Here is a 13,480-nt window from a genome sequence, read left to right as displayed (position 1 = left end):
CGTGTGCATATTCATCTTGGATTTGCTCATCGAGTAATCCTATGATTCTTTTTAGATGAACAGTGGATATAAGTGCAAACGGTGTACTTGCCACTTGAATCTCCTTTCACAAAACAAAGAGTATGTGGCTCAAAGCTTTCATTATTTTTTAAAAGGGTAATTAAAAAAAAAGTCAAAAACAGAGTTGGATATCCAAATCCTTTAAACCACAGTTATAAACTTCACTGTAATTTTGTGCTTCTCAGCAAACTTGCTTTAGCAATTCTGAACAGTCTCCCAGTAACCACACAAATTTTTCCTCCCCTCTAATCTAGCATGGACAATTACTTGTTTTCTTTGCCCTGCACTCAAGAATATGATGGATATATTTACGTAAATGCACACACAACCACAGATATCTATATAAAAATTAATCTGCAGATGATGAAAAGTGTAAAAGATCTAAGAGGCAAATCCCAAACAAAAGAGCATACTTTATACACAAATATCTTGTCTTGAAATTATAAAGATCTGAGATTAAGTGGTTTACCACTCATTTAGAATTGATTAGAATATATTTAAATTTAGCTGAAAGTATCACAACATTGCTCATGTATTTGCATCTGTGAATAAGTAAATAAAAAGCCTGTTATTAAAGCCTTCATTAATTCTGATTATATGAGAACTTAAAAGCAAATCTGTGTATTACTGCTCTGTAAAGACTCCTAGCAACTCTCCAGTAAAGCTGGCACTGTAACACAACATGTGTCAGTGAAAATGATTAACAGGATCTATTTTCAGTAATCTTAAATCACACTGGTAAAATATAGAATTAATGGTTTTGCATAATACTTCAGATATTTTTTTTATTTTAATTCACCCCCAATTCATGTCCTATTGTATCAAAAATATAATTGAATTTTATATCACTTGACATTTATGCAGAACAGTTGAATACATTTTATTGAACTACAATGTTAAGGCAGCACTCAGATGTGATGTGTATATTATTATGAAGAGTGATCCAACTGTTTTATTTCCTTACAAGTATGATGGTTAGAAGTTAAAAAATATATCCTGTTGACTAGAAAAATTAAGAACATTTCATTCTGACTTCAGATTTTGAGTTTCTACACATTCAATTGAAGCCAATATTTTGGAAAGATTAACTAACTAACTTTGGAAGAATTTTCCCCCAATTAAACACTTTTCTGTTGATTTCTAAAGAATTTAACAATTAAGCATATAACCTGCCAAAAAATGTTTCTTCTTGGAGAAATCACTTCTAAGCTATAAATGGCTACTAAAAGTCTTTTTTTTTTTTTTTTTAAATACTGAAAATTCTACCTTCATCTCCAGCATGCCAGTTTAATAGTTTAAGCAAGGAGGCATAATTGAAAAATTTGTTAATTAGGTTCTTAGATCTCTATTCTTATACTAATACATTAAAGCAATTCATTAAAGCAAATTTATATTTTACAGAAACTTGAGTTTGCAACACAAATTCACCTGTGAGCCCCGACATTCCCTTTTGACTGTGAAGGGCAGTCATGGTAAAACTTTAACTCCATAAACTCTCCTGAGAAATCAGATAGTTTTGCTTTTATGGCTTGATTCAATGTCTGAAATGGTGAATCTTTCCATGGCTTGAGTGGGACCACAGATTGCAGACTAGCACTGCATTTATAAATAAAAGTGATTTGGGGCAGCAAGGGCAGAAAGAAAAAGACTAATTAAATATGGTACATAGGTGATATTGCAATACCTAAGAAAGTTTTTTTGCACTACACCTGAGAAGTCATTCCAAGTTAAAACAAAATAAAACAAACTAAAAATCATACCCCCCAACATTTAGCCATTAAACTCAGAGTTATGAGGTAAAGTTTGATTAGAAATTTTGCACTTTATCACAGTCAATAATCAGACTAGTTTTGAATATAAACTATAGTGTACAGCTTAGAGTTGGCCTAGAAATAAATTACTTTTCCCTACAGAGTTTCGGGGCCCAAGCACCAAGCTGATGACTTGACCCAATAATCAACATCACAAAACACTTTAAGGCACCATAGAAGACAAAGGATCAACGGAATTTTTAATATTTAGTGATATAGAAAGTATACCTGATAGTCTAAAATGCTGAATCCTAAGCCATTTTTGTCTTTCTCTAGTTCAATAACCTTCACATCAGGAGACCATAACGCTAATTCCCCTTCTTCTTCAGGATTAATGTCTTCCTCAGGTTTCACCTGAAAAATAAAAACTCTAGTTCAAATACTATGCTTCGGAGTTCTTTACAAGCACTATTAAAAGTTTGATTATTATTAATGGCTCATACATGCCCTAAAATATGACCTTTTATTGAATTACAACTTCTTTGAACACCAAATCCAGTTTTAGATAGCGGTACCTTCTGCAACTTGCTGCCTTGCACACTCCCTTGCTCCTATGCCTACGTGTTCTGAGCACTGGAGCCCAACCTGGCATATGAATACCTATGTATTAGACAAACTAGTTGTAGCAATACTACTAACCTGTTACATGTTGATGAACCTCAGCTGTCCCATTAGATGCATAAAGGAAAAATAAATGTCTTAGCATAAAAGATTTAACCAGTCACAGTCAGCTTATGGAAAGACCAGATGTTAGAGAGATGATCGGACACTTGTGGCAATAAATATGTAGACAACAATCTCTTAAATTGTAACTATACAAGTAGTATTTAGTATGAAAAAAAAGTTTCTTTTACACCTCATCACAGAAATTGAGAAAGAGGTATAGTTACACAGTTTCACTGTTTAAGGAGAGCTTCATAAACACATCTTCCAAAAAGACATCTTTTTTGTCTAACTTAAAATGCATGTTTTAACTCAAGTGATATTTTACCAATATAATCTTTACAAATTATCAATGTATGTCACGAGAAAAATGTTACAGTCGTAACTTCACGCATTTAACTTCATTTCTTTGGACAGATATGCCTAGCACACAGAGCACTACTATGAGGCAAAAGGAAGGAATTTCCCCCACACATGCACTCTTTCTTGTTATTTTGTCAAAAGAAAGCAGAAATATTGTGAAACTACTCTATGGAAAACGCGACCTCTGTTCATCCAGTATTGCCTTATGGCAAAGATATGCAACTGATAGTCTGTACATAGAAAATGTTTTTTAACATGCATGGTCAAAAAACTGCGATGGATCAAGTTCTATTTGCAACGGAGAGGGCCTTTTACAAAAAAGCATGACACTGTGCACCCTACTCTTCCATGAAACATCCACATTTCATGTTTAACTCTCCTCCCAGAAATCCTAGCTTACGGGAAATTACATCAGAAAAGATGAGAAATCAAGGTGTAAATACTTTTTATAAATAGGAACAACCATTACAAGCGTCAAGCTTTAGTTTGAGACTTTAAAGCTTCTGCAATGGAAAGAAACATTAAATTTAATATTTTTCCAGTTCTATAAAAAAAACTACTCAGAACATGGAAGTAATCAGCTAATGGTGGCAAGGATGTGATTTAGTATAATTCAAAGCTCTCACTCACCTATTAGGTGAAAGAATGATGAATGGGATGTACACAGTCAGCATGCTAGCTTGGTGATTTACCTACCTTGTATTTATAGTACAATGAAGTTTCTCATGACCAACCTGTATAAACTGCAGTAAAAGTAACACTGTTGCAAACATGAACCATCTTTCACCCAAACACCAGCAGTCACTTACAAGCCCAAAGGTAGCTGTATATGACAACTGAGTACAAAAATGACTTGTATAACTACAAATATATTTTAAGAAATGTTGTTTAAGACTGTTGAAAAGTCTGGATCAAACAACAAAAGGAAAACAGAAACGCACTTTCCCAAAACAAAAGTTGTTGTCCTTACACCCAACTGAATGACATGAGAAGTCTACCTTTTGTTCTGGAGGTGAAACTCCCACAATGGGTTCATCCAAAAGAGACTCATTGCCATCATCAAAAAGTCGCCGACAGCAAACCATCGTAAATGGAGGTGGCACTTCTTTCAGAAAAGTGATTGCCTCACGGCGTGACTTTCCATACAGCTGAACTCCATTTACCTGCACAGAAGGGAAAACACACATCCGCACTAAGTTATTTAAAAGGATGTGAACCAGATTCTTTTATTAATTTTTTTGTGTATTTGTCTTTCCCAACTGCATATGAAAATCTACTTTTACCGAGGAATTACAGCAAAACTTGCATAGTGTTATTAACACATGCTTCTTAAGTACACGTGCATTACTATAAACGTTGAACTTCATCTGCAAGATCTTGTGACTACTGCTACATCATGTCTCTGCTCTCTTCAGCTTCCTACAACTCCTCTTCTGCTCACCACATTTCCTACTCCAAACCTTTCCTGGCATTGCAATTTCATTTTCACCTGTTTCTCTGATGGGCTTCTTTTTTTTTTTTTTTTTTTTTTTTTAGCATTAGGCTCATTTGTTGGACTTTAAAAAGAAAAATTCAATTTTCCAAATTTCCAAGAAACCACAGATCTCCCTATGCTTTAGATGGGCTCAGTTTTGTGCAAGACCACACAGCAGTCTCACTTTAGACTTCGTTTTTCATATTCTTTTTTTTTCCATCTTTTCTTCCTACTTTTTACAGTGTAAATGTAGCTTATACTGCTGAGAAACACGGAGTTCCTCTCCTCCTAAAAGCCAGCTAAGGAGAAAATTCAAAGTGGTGTAGCTCACCTCCAACATGGTAAGATGAACTGCCACGTTTTTTTTCCTGTAAGAATTGCAGCAACTGCTGAGCTATCAGGCTAATCCATTAGTTAATTATTTAAACAGAAGTATCTACGCGTAAGGATTTTTTAATGCATGAGAGTGGCAGTGTGGTGGAAAGTTACCAGCATTTCTCAGCATATTGTGATTGATGGAGAAGAGCTACTGTGCATTCCCAAGCAGACTTGGGGACTCCCATTTCTCCTTTTCAAGCTGCCAGAAATAAGCCTCTAAACACACAAGGTGCCAAATACCCCATTCAGTTACCACAGCCCTGTAGTTACTTGCACTATCAAATAGGAGTCGGTGAAATTCCAACTAGCAAAACTAGGACACAAGGAAGCAATTTACTCCTAAAAAAGAACACCATGAAATTAGCTAAAATTAGAGAAAAAAAGAAAATACCATGCTTTCTATCATAATTCAAACACATCATTAAAAATAATCAGCATTCAACCTTCTGCATATTAAAGAAAATTCCTGTACTGATCACATTTTAATCCCGACTGTATCAGGCCCAGGTAGAGCTGCTTGTTTGGGGAATGTGGCTGTCACTTTTTCCATTGCAAACCCGTACTTAAAGGGATTTATAACTTGGCTGCAAAAACACACTCTGGGCTAAACCTGGCGTACATAGCTTTAGCCCTGGAGCACATTTTTATTTTGTTGGTTATTTTTTTTCCAGCTACAGAGTAGAAAAAAAATGTATGCTCACTAGGTCTGAACATATCTGTGAACTTAATTGTAAACACACAGTAATAAGTAAAATTGTTTAAAATATCTACAATTAATGTTTCCTAAGTTACTCTGCAGCACTCTTTAGCATATTGCTTTTAGTATACAATTTTTTGTTTAGCGGCCAAGAAATTTAAACAACACTTTCAGCATTCCATTAATCCCTTCCTTCAGGAATCAAGATTTCCTCCATTAAGTGATAACTGAAAAAAATGTTTTAGGTCTTATATCAGTATAAATTTTTGATGTTAAATGGTGAACAACAAGTAAAGGCAATAGAGCGGTGCAGCTACCAAATTAATCTTTCAGAAGGCCTAATTCTGTTCCCACTGATGTCAATTAAATGTTCTTTGCATCCACTAAAAAAACTCAAATTCAAAATATTCCACTAAGAGACAGTGTTCAACAGGAAATGTTAATGACTATTTGCAGTCTGAGACGTTGATAGATATACATACACACACAAAACATAATATTTTTAATACTACTAATTTCATATTTTTCCTGAGCTGATGGGTCCAGCCTGATTCTGATAACTTCAAAGCTGTCCCAATACCTCTTTATACATATTTAAACAAAGCAATGTACTACCTTGAACACGATTGTCTTTCAACACTCAACCACCAAGTTATAATGCTTAACAGGAATCATTCTTTCTGAGACTGCTGTAATTTTTTTTAGAAGTGACAAATATTAAAAAAGATTAGCCATCATGTAAAGTGTAAAAGCTAATGCTAAATTGCTCAAAAGACTGAAGGATCACAGATACAAGTACATTCAATACATTATCTCTACCCTTATGACTCTTGATAATCATATTAAACTCTTCAGAAAAGAGGTCACAGGAAGTCACCGTTTTGTCCATAAAGGAGGAATGAAATGGTGAAGAAAATGACTGTGAGATTTCCAAAGCACTGCTCTGCTTCCACAATCAACTCTTTAATACAACTATTTCACACACTGCAAACTAAAAATTAATACGAGCCTTTTAAAGAAGGATTAAAGAATATATTAGAGGTTTTTTTTTGTTTGTTTGTTTTTTTTACCTCTAGAAGTTCATCTTCCAGTTGCAGAAGACCAAGTGTTGCAGCAGGACCATCTGAAGCAATTGATGATATGTAATGATGCCCATCAAACGTGTCAAGCTCAACTCCTAATCTCAAAGTGTGGATGGGTAATAGCTGTCAAAAAATGAGACAATACGTATCTGTATCTACCATAATATAAACACATTTAGGATGCAACAGCTCACCAAATGAAACAAAAAAATGATTAAATCTTCAACTCACATCATTTGTGTTACACCACAAGGGTCTATCATTTCTCTTTGTAAACCATTTGCACAAGTCAAAACAACCGGTCAGTCCTTTGGGGGAAAAGGCAATTTGCACTGTACTCTTAAATAATGTTAGCATACCGAAAAACTGCAGGGAAGACAAGTACCACCTGAAGTCTATCCTACCCAAAAGGTGAGTTTCAACAAAGCTGACAGAAATTCTGTCATCACCATTTTATACTAGATCAATAATAACAGGATCAGCTGTCTTGTTCCTTGAGGATCTACACTACTTTTGAGGTAGAAAAAGTATCCATGAAGAGCCCCCTGCAAACATCTAACAGTACTGGCATCCTTATTTCTGCAATGTAAAAATCAATCACTTTGTGTTAGCCTTTTCTCAGTTTTTTTTTTTCCCCTCCAGGAAGCCTCCAATCATGAGTGTCTTTGTGATAGTATTAGGAAGACTAGCATAAAAGTGATGCATTATCCAGAAAAGACAGCAGGAATCATGGCAATCTGGGGAGAGGAGGTAAAAATAATCAGTAGCATCTGCTCCTTCAGGTTGGCAATTTTCTGACTTTTTATTACTGAAGTTGAAACACTGACTCTCCTTCGGTTTCCCCAGTTTATTTTGAATATTCAAGTCAACTGAGTAAGCCATTGATCCTTGGCATTTCCTCACAACCACGCTTGATTATGAGTTTGTGGCCTTTCTTCACTAAGACATCTCCACGAGCATACAAATACATCACTTATAAAAATTTGTTTTGCACAATATTAACACACATATCAGGAACGTTCATCAAAAACTTCAGAAGACAGAAATTAATTTCAGCTCTGACCATTCCAACTAAAGGATGCCCCAGCCTAAGATAGGATCATTACGGCAAATCCCTCTGCAGGACCACAACACTGTTTAGCAGAGTTACCATCTCTGCTCCATTCTGTAGTGACTTTCAACAATTATTCCATAAATGAATTTTAATACAATTAAGTGCCCGACAATTTGAGTCTTACATGCGTACATCTCTTTTATGCCTTTCCTTAAGCTTCACCTTAATTTTTCCTTTTCTTTTTTTTTTTTAAGGTGCATTTGCCCATGCTATGAAAAAGTATTGGACCAGTCCAGAAAATATGCAGGACATGGGCAGCCTCTTTTGGAAAAGCAAGAGAGCCAGAAAGCTGGAATCTCTCAAAATTTCTGAAATACACAAGTCTGGAATTTTGAATCATGCCCTCCTGGAATTACTCTGCCAACGTATACCATGAAGAAAATCATGCAAGTCATACCTTTGAGTACTTCTGGAGTTCTGAGTCATCCGTGATGGGCATATCCACATTCACAACCTAAAAATTGTACAGCATAACAATTTTCAACAGCAGGACAATACAGACTTTACCAGAATTATCAATTCTGGACCAAAAAAAAAAAAAAAAAGCAAAATAAGCTGTATTTAAACAATCACATTGATGCAAAATAATTTTAAATAAATGTCAGATAAGTCTTTTAGATGCACAAAAGTTTACATCTAGGAATGTTGTGATTATGCACTATTAGCAGACTCCAACATTATCCTATTCTTGAAGTCTGAACGACGATTTTAGCCAAGTCCAGTAATCTTGTATAAGCACAAAATGCCATTATGTTTGACACAAATACCCACAGTGACTTGCCAATCAGAGTTTAAAAAGTATGATAGCTAAAGTTATTACTTCAGGCTACAGTACAGCCATCTAACATCTAGACTAAACCACAATCTCTTGCAGCATGTTTCTAACATGGCTTGAAATACATGAGTTTAATTACCAAATTTGAATGGAAAATGGATCATTTAGAACAGGGACAAGAAATCCCTTCAGTATACCTTTAGTTTATTTATTTGAATAAAATAACCATAACATTTACCACCAATTTTCTTGTAATGCTCTTCCTTAACAGAATTTATCTGTAACCTTAGAAGGTTATTTATTCAAATTTAAATTGTAATAAGATGAAATCTATAGTGATCCATGGCCCAAGGTTGGAGCTTGGGACACTGAAATGGAGCATGTCTGGGATGATTGCTACACTTGTTAGAACTGGAAACATATATAGCCTTGCAAAAATCAGGTAACTGTTTTCCTTCAGGCTCCTGTTGAAATTTCTAATTTAATATTGTTTTGTAGATACTTTGTTAAGTCTCGGCTTTTTCTTTCAGCTTAACTTTAAACAAGGCTCCCAGCATCTTGTTTTCCAGTACCTAGGGTGTTTTTCCCAACAGACAGAATCCATTTGGTGTCCGTTCAGTTGTAACTAAATGAATCTATGACTGATAACTCCTCAGTTTGACTCTTCACGGTTAGGTACTTGGCAACAAATACCACACGGCCATAAATCCCCACACAGGCTCCTAGGGCCTCCTTCCATTTCTGCAGGATCTCAGTTTCGTTCCCTGAGTTGGTGCCACAGAGGATCAGAAACACGGAGGCCACGAGTGACACTAAATCCTCTCGTCAAACAACTGGGGAATACTGGGGAAAGGACTCCAACTTGTGGTCACCTTCAGGGGAGGTTCGGGGAGCTGAGTGTAGGGGTGAAGCAGTGTGAACAGGGGCTGAGCAGGCTGAACTCAAGCTAAACACTGTTACGAACAAAGCCAAGCATGACCAGAGGGAGGCTCAGGTAACAAAAACCGGAAGAACCAAAAACCGACTTTCCAACCAGGCTGCCATAACAGTTTCCTTCTATTATTTAACAGGCCCAACTATTAACATTTTAACAACCGTTAACATTAAATGGCCTCAACTCCTGCCAGGGGAGGTCCAGAATGGATATTAGCAAGCATTTCTTCACAGACGGGGTGGTTAGGGGCTGGAACAGGCTGCCCGGGGAAGCGGTAGAGTCACGGACCCTGAAGGGATTTAAGAGGGGCATGGAGGTGGCTCCTCAGGGCCACGGTGTCACGGCGGACTTGGCAGCGTCCGGGTGATAGCTGAACTTGAGCTACAGGGTCTTTTCCAACAGAAACGATGCTATGATTCTCACTCCTGCCATTTCACTGGCGGCAGCTCAAGAAGAATTAGAAACAGACAGTTTCACACACTAAGCAGGTTTTCGTCCTCTGTGGGAAGCACGATAGCGCTAAGGGAAGAAATATCAGACTCTTGAAATGCAAGGATGGGAATATCAAGCAACTGAAGTGGGCAGCCAAACAGATTTATTACATCATGTACATAATCTTATACGAACTTCAGATCTTAAAGGAGTGCTAATGGAATGAAGAGAAGCAAGTTTCTCAAGACAATTCTTAAAGCTCCTTTAAATCTTCCAGCGAGCAATTGGAATGATGGCTACTCCAAGTAGTAAAAATAAGTGTCTCTAAATCAATTGGACAAGCCATGCGAAGACAAACAGGGCATTTTGGTGGTGGCAGTGAGAATTTCTTAAGGCTTCAGAAAGAGCATTGGCTGCAGACTTCTATCTGTACTCCCTGACTAACGCAGCCCTGAAAAGCAGTACTGAATTACAATTTCAGTCAACTCCTTATGACAGTTCATCAAAATAATCTTTTGCTTGGCAATCATTTAATACGAGGTGAAGAAATATCTAATAGGCACTGGCACCATAAAGTTACACTACCTTGAATTACTTCCTATTTTCCCAGTATGTTTGAAAATCATTCTTTCATTCTTCTAATAAAATCGTAAGATTCTTCATGAAACATGGGAGCTCTGTTCTGAGCCTTTTTTTCCCAGTGCACAATAAAACAAACAGATCATAAATGAAATCACAAAAATAACACATCTTTTAAGTGGCTGCTGTGATGTAGATTTAAAAGGACAGCTGATTTTTTTATACCCCTGTTTCTGTCTAGTTTCTATATAACAATAGTATCCATATAAACAGATTTTAAAAATATATTAATTTTACAATTTCTGTATTTCAGCCTTGATGTTAATGGAAGCAAAATTTGATGTTACTGATCTGTTCCAAACACTGAGCTGTTCTATAAACAGCCTGTAATGATAAGCTCACAGATGTGTAATTAAAAAAAAAGAAAAAACAAAAAAAAAGCAACACATACATGAGTGTAGTTCATTGAAAGATAACATACCATAACTTCATATTCAGGTCCCAGCAGGTTTTCCCACTTGGATTTCAGCTCATATGCTGGAGGAAATGGGACTCTTCCTAAATATGAAAGCAAGTATTAAATTTACTAGCACATTTTACATTCAGAAGTACATTTGCTTCTAAATACTTCAATAAAAATTCAGTGTAAATAAAAGATTACAGGGAATAATCACAAAAAGGAAATTGCATTAAGCTGAGTCTATCAGTGCAAATCAAAAATGACGCTCTTAGGAAAACAATGCAAAATGTCAGCTAGTGCTAAAGTGTGATTTATTCAACTGAGTGGCAGAAGAGGTGATGCTTGCGTTGATGAGATGTGAGTTCTGTACCATATAGTACTGTAAATAAATCATTCTTTCAGGCTGCAAAATAAATTTCACACAACTGCATAATTTGTTGCTACAGAACTGCTTGCCACCCCAAGGGAGCATTATCTCCCACCAAAACGAAGCCCCTTAAGAAGTAAAACACCTGACAAGATACTGCGGGTATCAAGGAGCTGCGTAAGCACAATGCAGTCATACACTTTATTTATACATTTGGCAGGTATGTCTAGTTTAATTAGGCCAGTAAGTAACATGAGCTTTAATATAAGCTCCAGTTCTAAACCAGTCTTCCGTGGGAACTTGGCTATCTTGACATTTATATCTTTTCAGCTTTCTTACTTATGCAACCAAGGCAGTATTACATTCATGTAAGACAATTTGACAGAGCTAGACAGCAGAAAATGACTGGCTGCCCCGCATTTGACCTCATCCAGAAGCTCAGCACACATATAAAGTTCCACGCTGAAGCAATGTTTAACTGGTAAGAATCAAACTTTAAAACAAATTCCAGCTACCAGCCACAGCAGCAGCAACTGGGGTCTGAATTACTGAAAACTGTTTTTTTTTCTTTCCCCCCGAATGGCTGTAATAGTTTGTCAGATGTCTAGACGAGGCACAGACCACTCAGTATTGCTGATGTGTCACTGAAATTTCGGATTTAAATCACCACCTCACATTTTGCACACAAACTAGCAAGCAAAATAGCTCGGGGGGGATTCTGAAGACACCAAGAAGCTCGGAGCCTACCCACGAGGAAAAGCCAAGACAAACGGGATGCCTAACTGCCTTTGCTTTCAACACCTTCGTAGATTGCAAAGATAAAACACGTGAGCTTTGCAATAGAATCCTCATTACCTCATTTTATAACTTTGAAGTTTTCCACTCATTAAAAATAAGGATTTAAGTTAACTTATACAACATAATTATATCTCTTCCATCACTTTCTGTCATGCCAGATAGGCAAATTCTGTTTGATCTGTGCTGAGAAACTACTTTGCAAAGAGCCTAACAAGTCAGATTTCTCTTGGAAATATCCAGTGCACCTTTAAACATTAGGCTCAAGGAGATTCAGATATCCAAGATTTCCAGCAATTCAAATAACTATTTGCTGTCACCAAAACCAAAGCGCACCAATAATAAAACCTTGGGCTTTTAAATACAAACCACAGTTCTCTTTGAAATAAATTATCTTCTTTAAAAAGGAAATGACGAGCTGTCCTGAAATTCTGGGCTTGAGGCTTTTTTTTTTGTGACTTGAGGCTTTTTCCTCCATTTGAACTTAATTGAAGTTTCTAAAGGGAAGTCATCTTTGTGAGCTGTTACCAAGCACAGGCTGATCACTATCTTTACTTCCCAACTGTAGCAAAGACTGAGCACCAGCACATCTTTCTACTCCTTCTATTTGCAAAAATACATAGGGACAAAGAATCATTGATTTCTTTTGCTGCTCTTACAAAGCTATCACATGGAAGCACAGCACCTAAGCACCTGCAGTCCACTGTGTAGTCAGATATGGATTTTCAGGTTCACCAGAAGTAATGAACCTTAGGGTCAGGCTCACAGTTCAGTTCAACAACTGTAAGCTGTGTTCAATTGGCTGAATACAGATTTCTCTGTCACTTCCTAAACACGATACCAAAATCTACAAGTTGTTCAGAGCAGCTGTTGATGCACATCCCCATCTGAAGTTTCCCCTTTTCTTTCCTTCAAACACACTCTGAAGTCTTTGCTTGTAACTTCCTCTGAACTGTGTAACGTTGGATGAAGGGACTTGGATTAGATATACTTAATTTCAATGGTATCACCCAAGTCACTTCAAATGCTCCTTTTTCCCCCCAAACAGCTTTTTCCACATGGCAGTTAGTAGCAAGTTGCTTTTTTAGCCCCTCATCCAGCTGGATTTCTCATGACCTGAGATATGTACATCTTCTGGAATGTATAAGGCTTCAAAAATTAAAACACTTCCCAGAGACAGCTTTCATTCGCAACAACTTTCAACATAATTACAGTCCTGTCCCTCTGCCTGCACTTCCATACAGTTTTTCCCTTCTTGTTAGATAGTATCAAGAATAAAACATAAGCGTATTGTAAAAATCATCTTTACTGGTCAAAATTCCTGGCATCTTCAAAACTGGAATATTTTCTTCTCGCAATCTCTTCCAGATTTCACAAACTCATAAGGGTGTGTCCTGTGCTCTACCACCCTTCACTAATGCATCACCTTTATCTTCCCTACCATTGGACGTTTTTCTCCAGACATCTTTAAGCTCTTGGCTAGCATCATCATATCT

General features: G+C 36.7%; 1 protein-coding gene across 8 annotated transcripts in view; it reads right to left on the bottom strand.

Moving 5' to 3' along the window:
• PATJ (PATJ crumbs cell polarity complex component) overlaps positions 1-13,480 on the bottom strand; it is a 152,460-nt gene that overhangs the window by 111,935 nt on the left and 27,045 nt on the right. For all 8 annotated transcript variants that reach the window (XM_040565857.1, XM_040565860.1, XM_040565858.1 and 5 more), the window contains 5 exons: positions 10,844-10,920; positions 8,040-8,096; positions 6,517-6,651; positions 3,896-4,060; positions 2,100-2,225 (listed from right to left, as the gene is read on the bottom strand). In XM_040565857.1, coding sequence (XP_040421791.1) covers positions 2,100-2,225; positions 3,896-4,060; positions 6,517-6,651; positions 8,040-8,096; positions 10,844-10,920 — 560 coding nt within the window. The remainder of the gene's footprint in view (positions 1-2,099; positions 2,226-3,895; positions 4,061-6,516; positions 6,652-8,039; positions 8,097-10,843; positions 10,921-13,480) is intronic.

This window comes from Cygnus olor, chromosome 8 (assembly GCF_009769625.2).
Source record: "Cygnus olor isolate bCygOlo1 chromosome 8, bCygOlo1.pri.v2, whole genome shotgun sequence".
Lineage (NCBI taxonomy): Eukaryota > Metazoa > Chordata > Aves > Anseriformes > Anatidae > Cygnus > Cygnus olor.
Note: the sequence above shows the minus strand (reverse complement) of the source record. Positions and strands in the feature narration are given on the sequence as shown.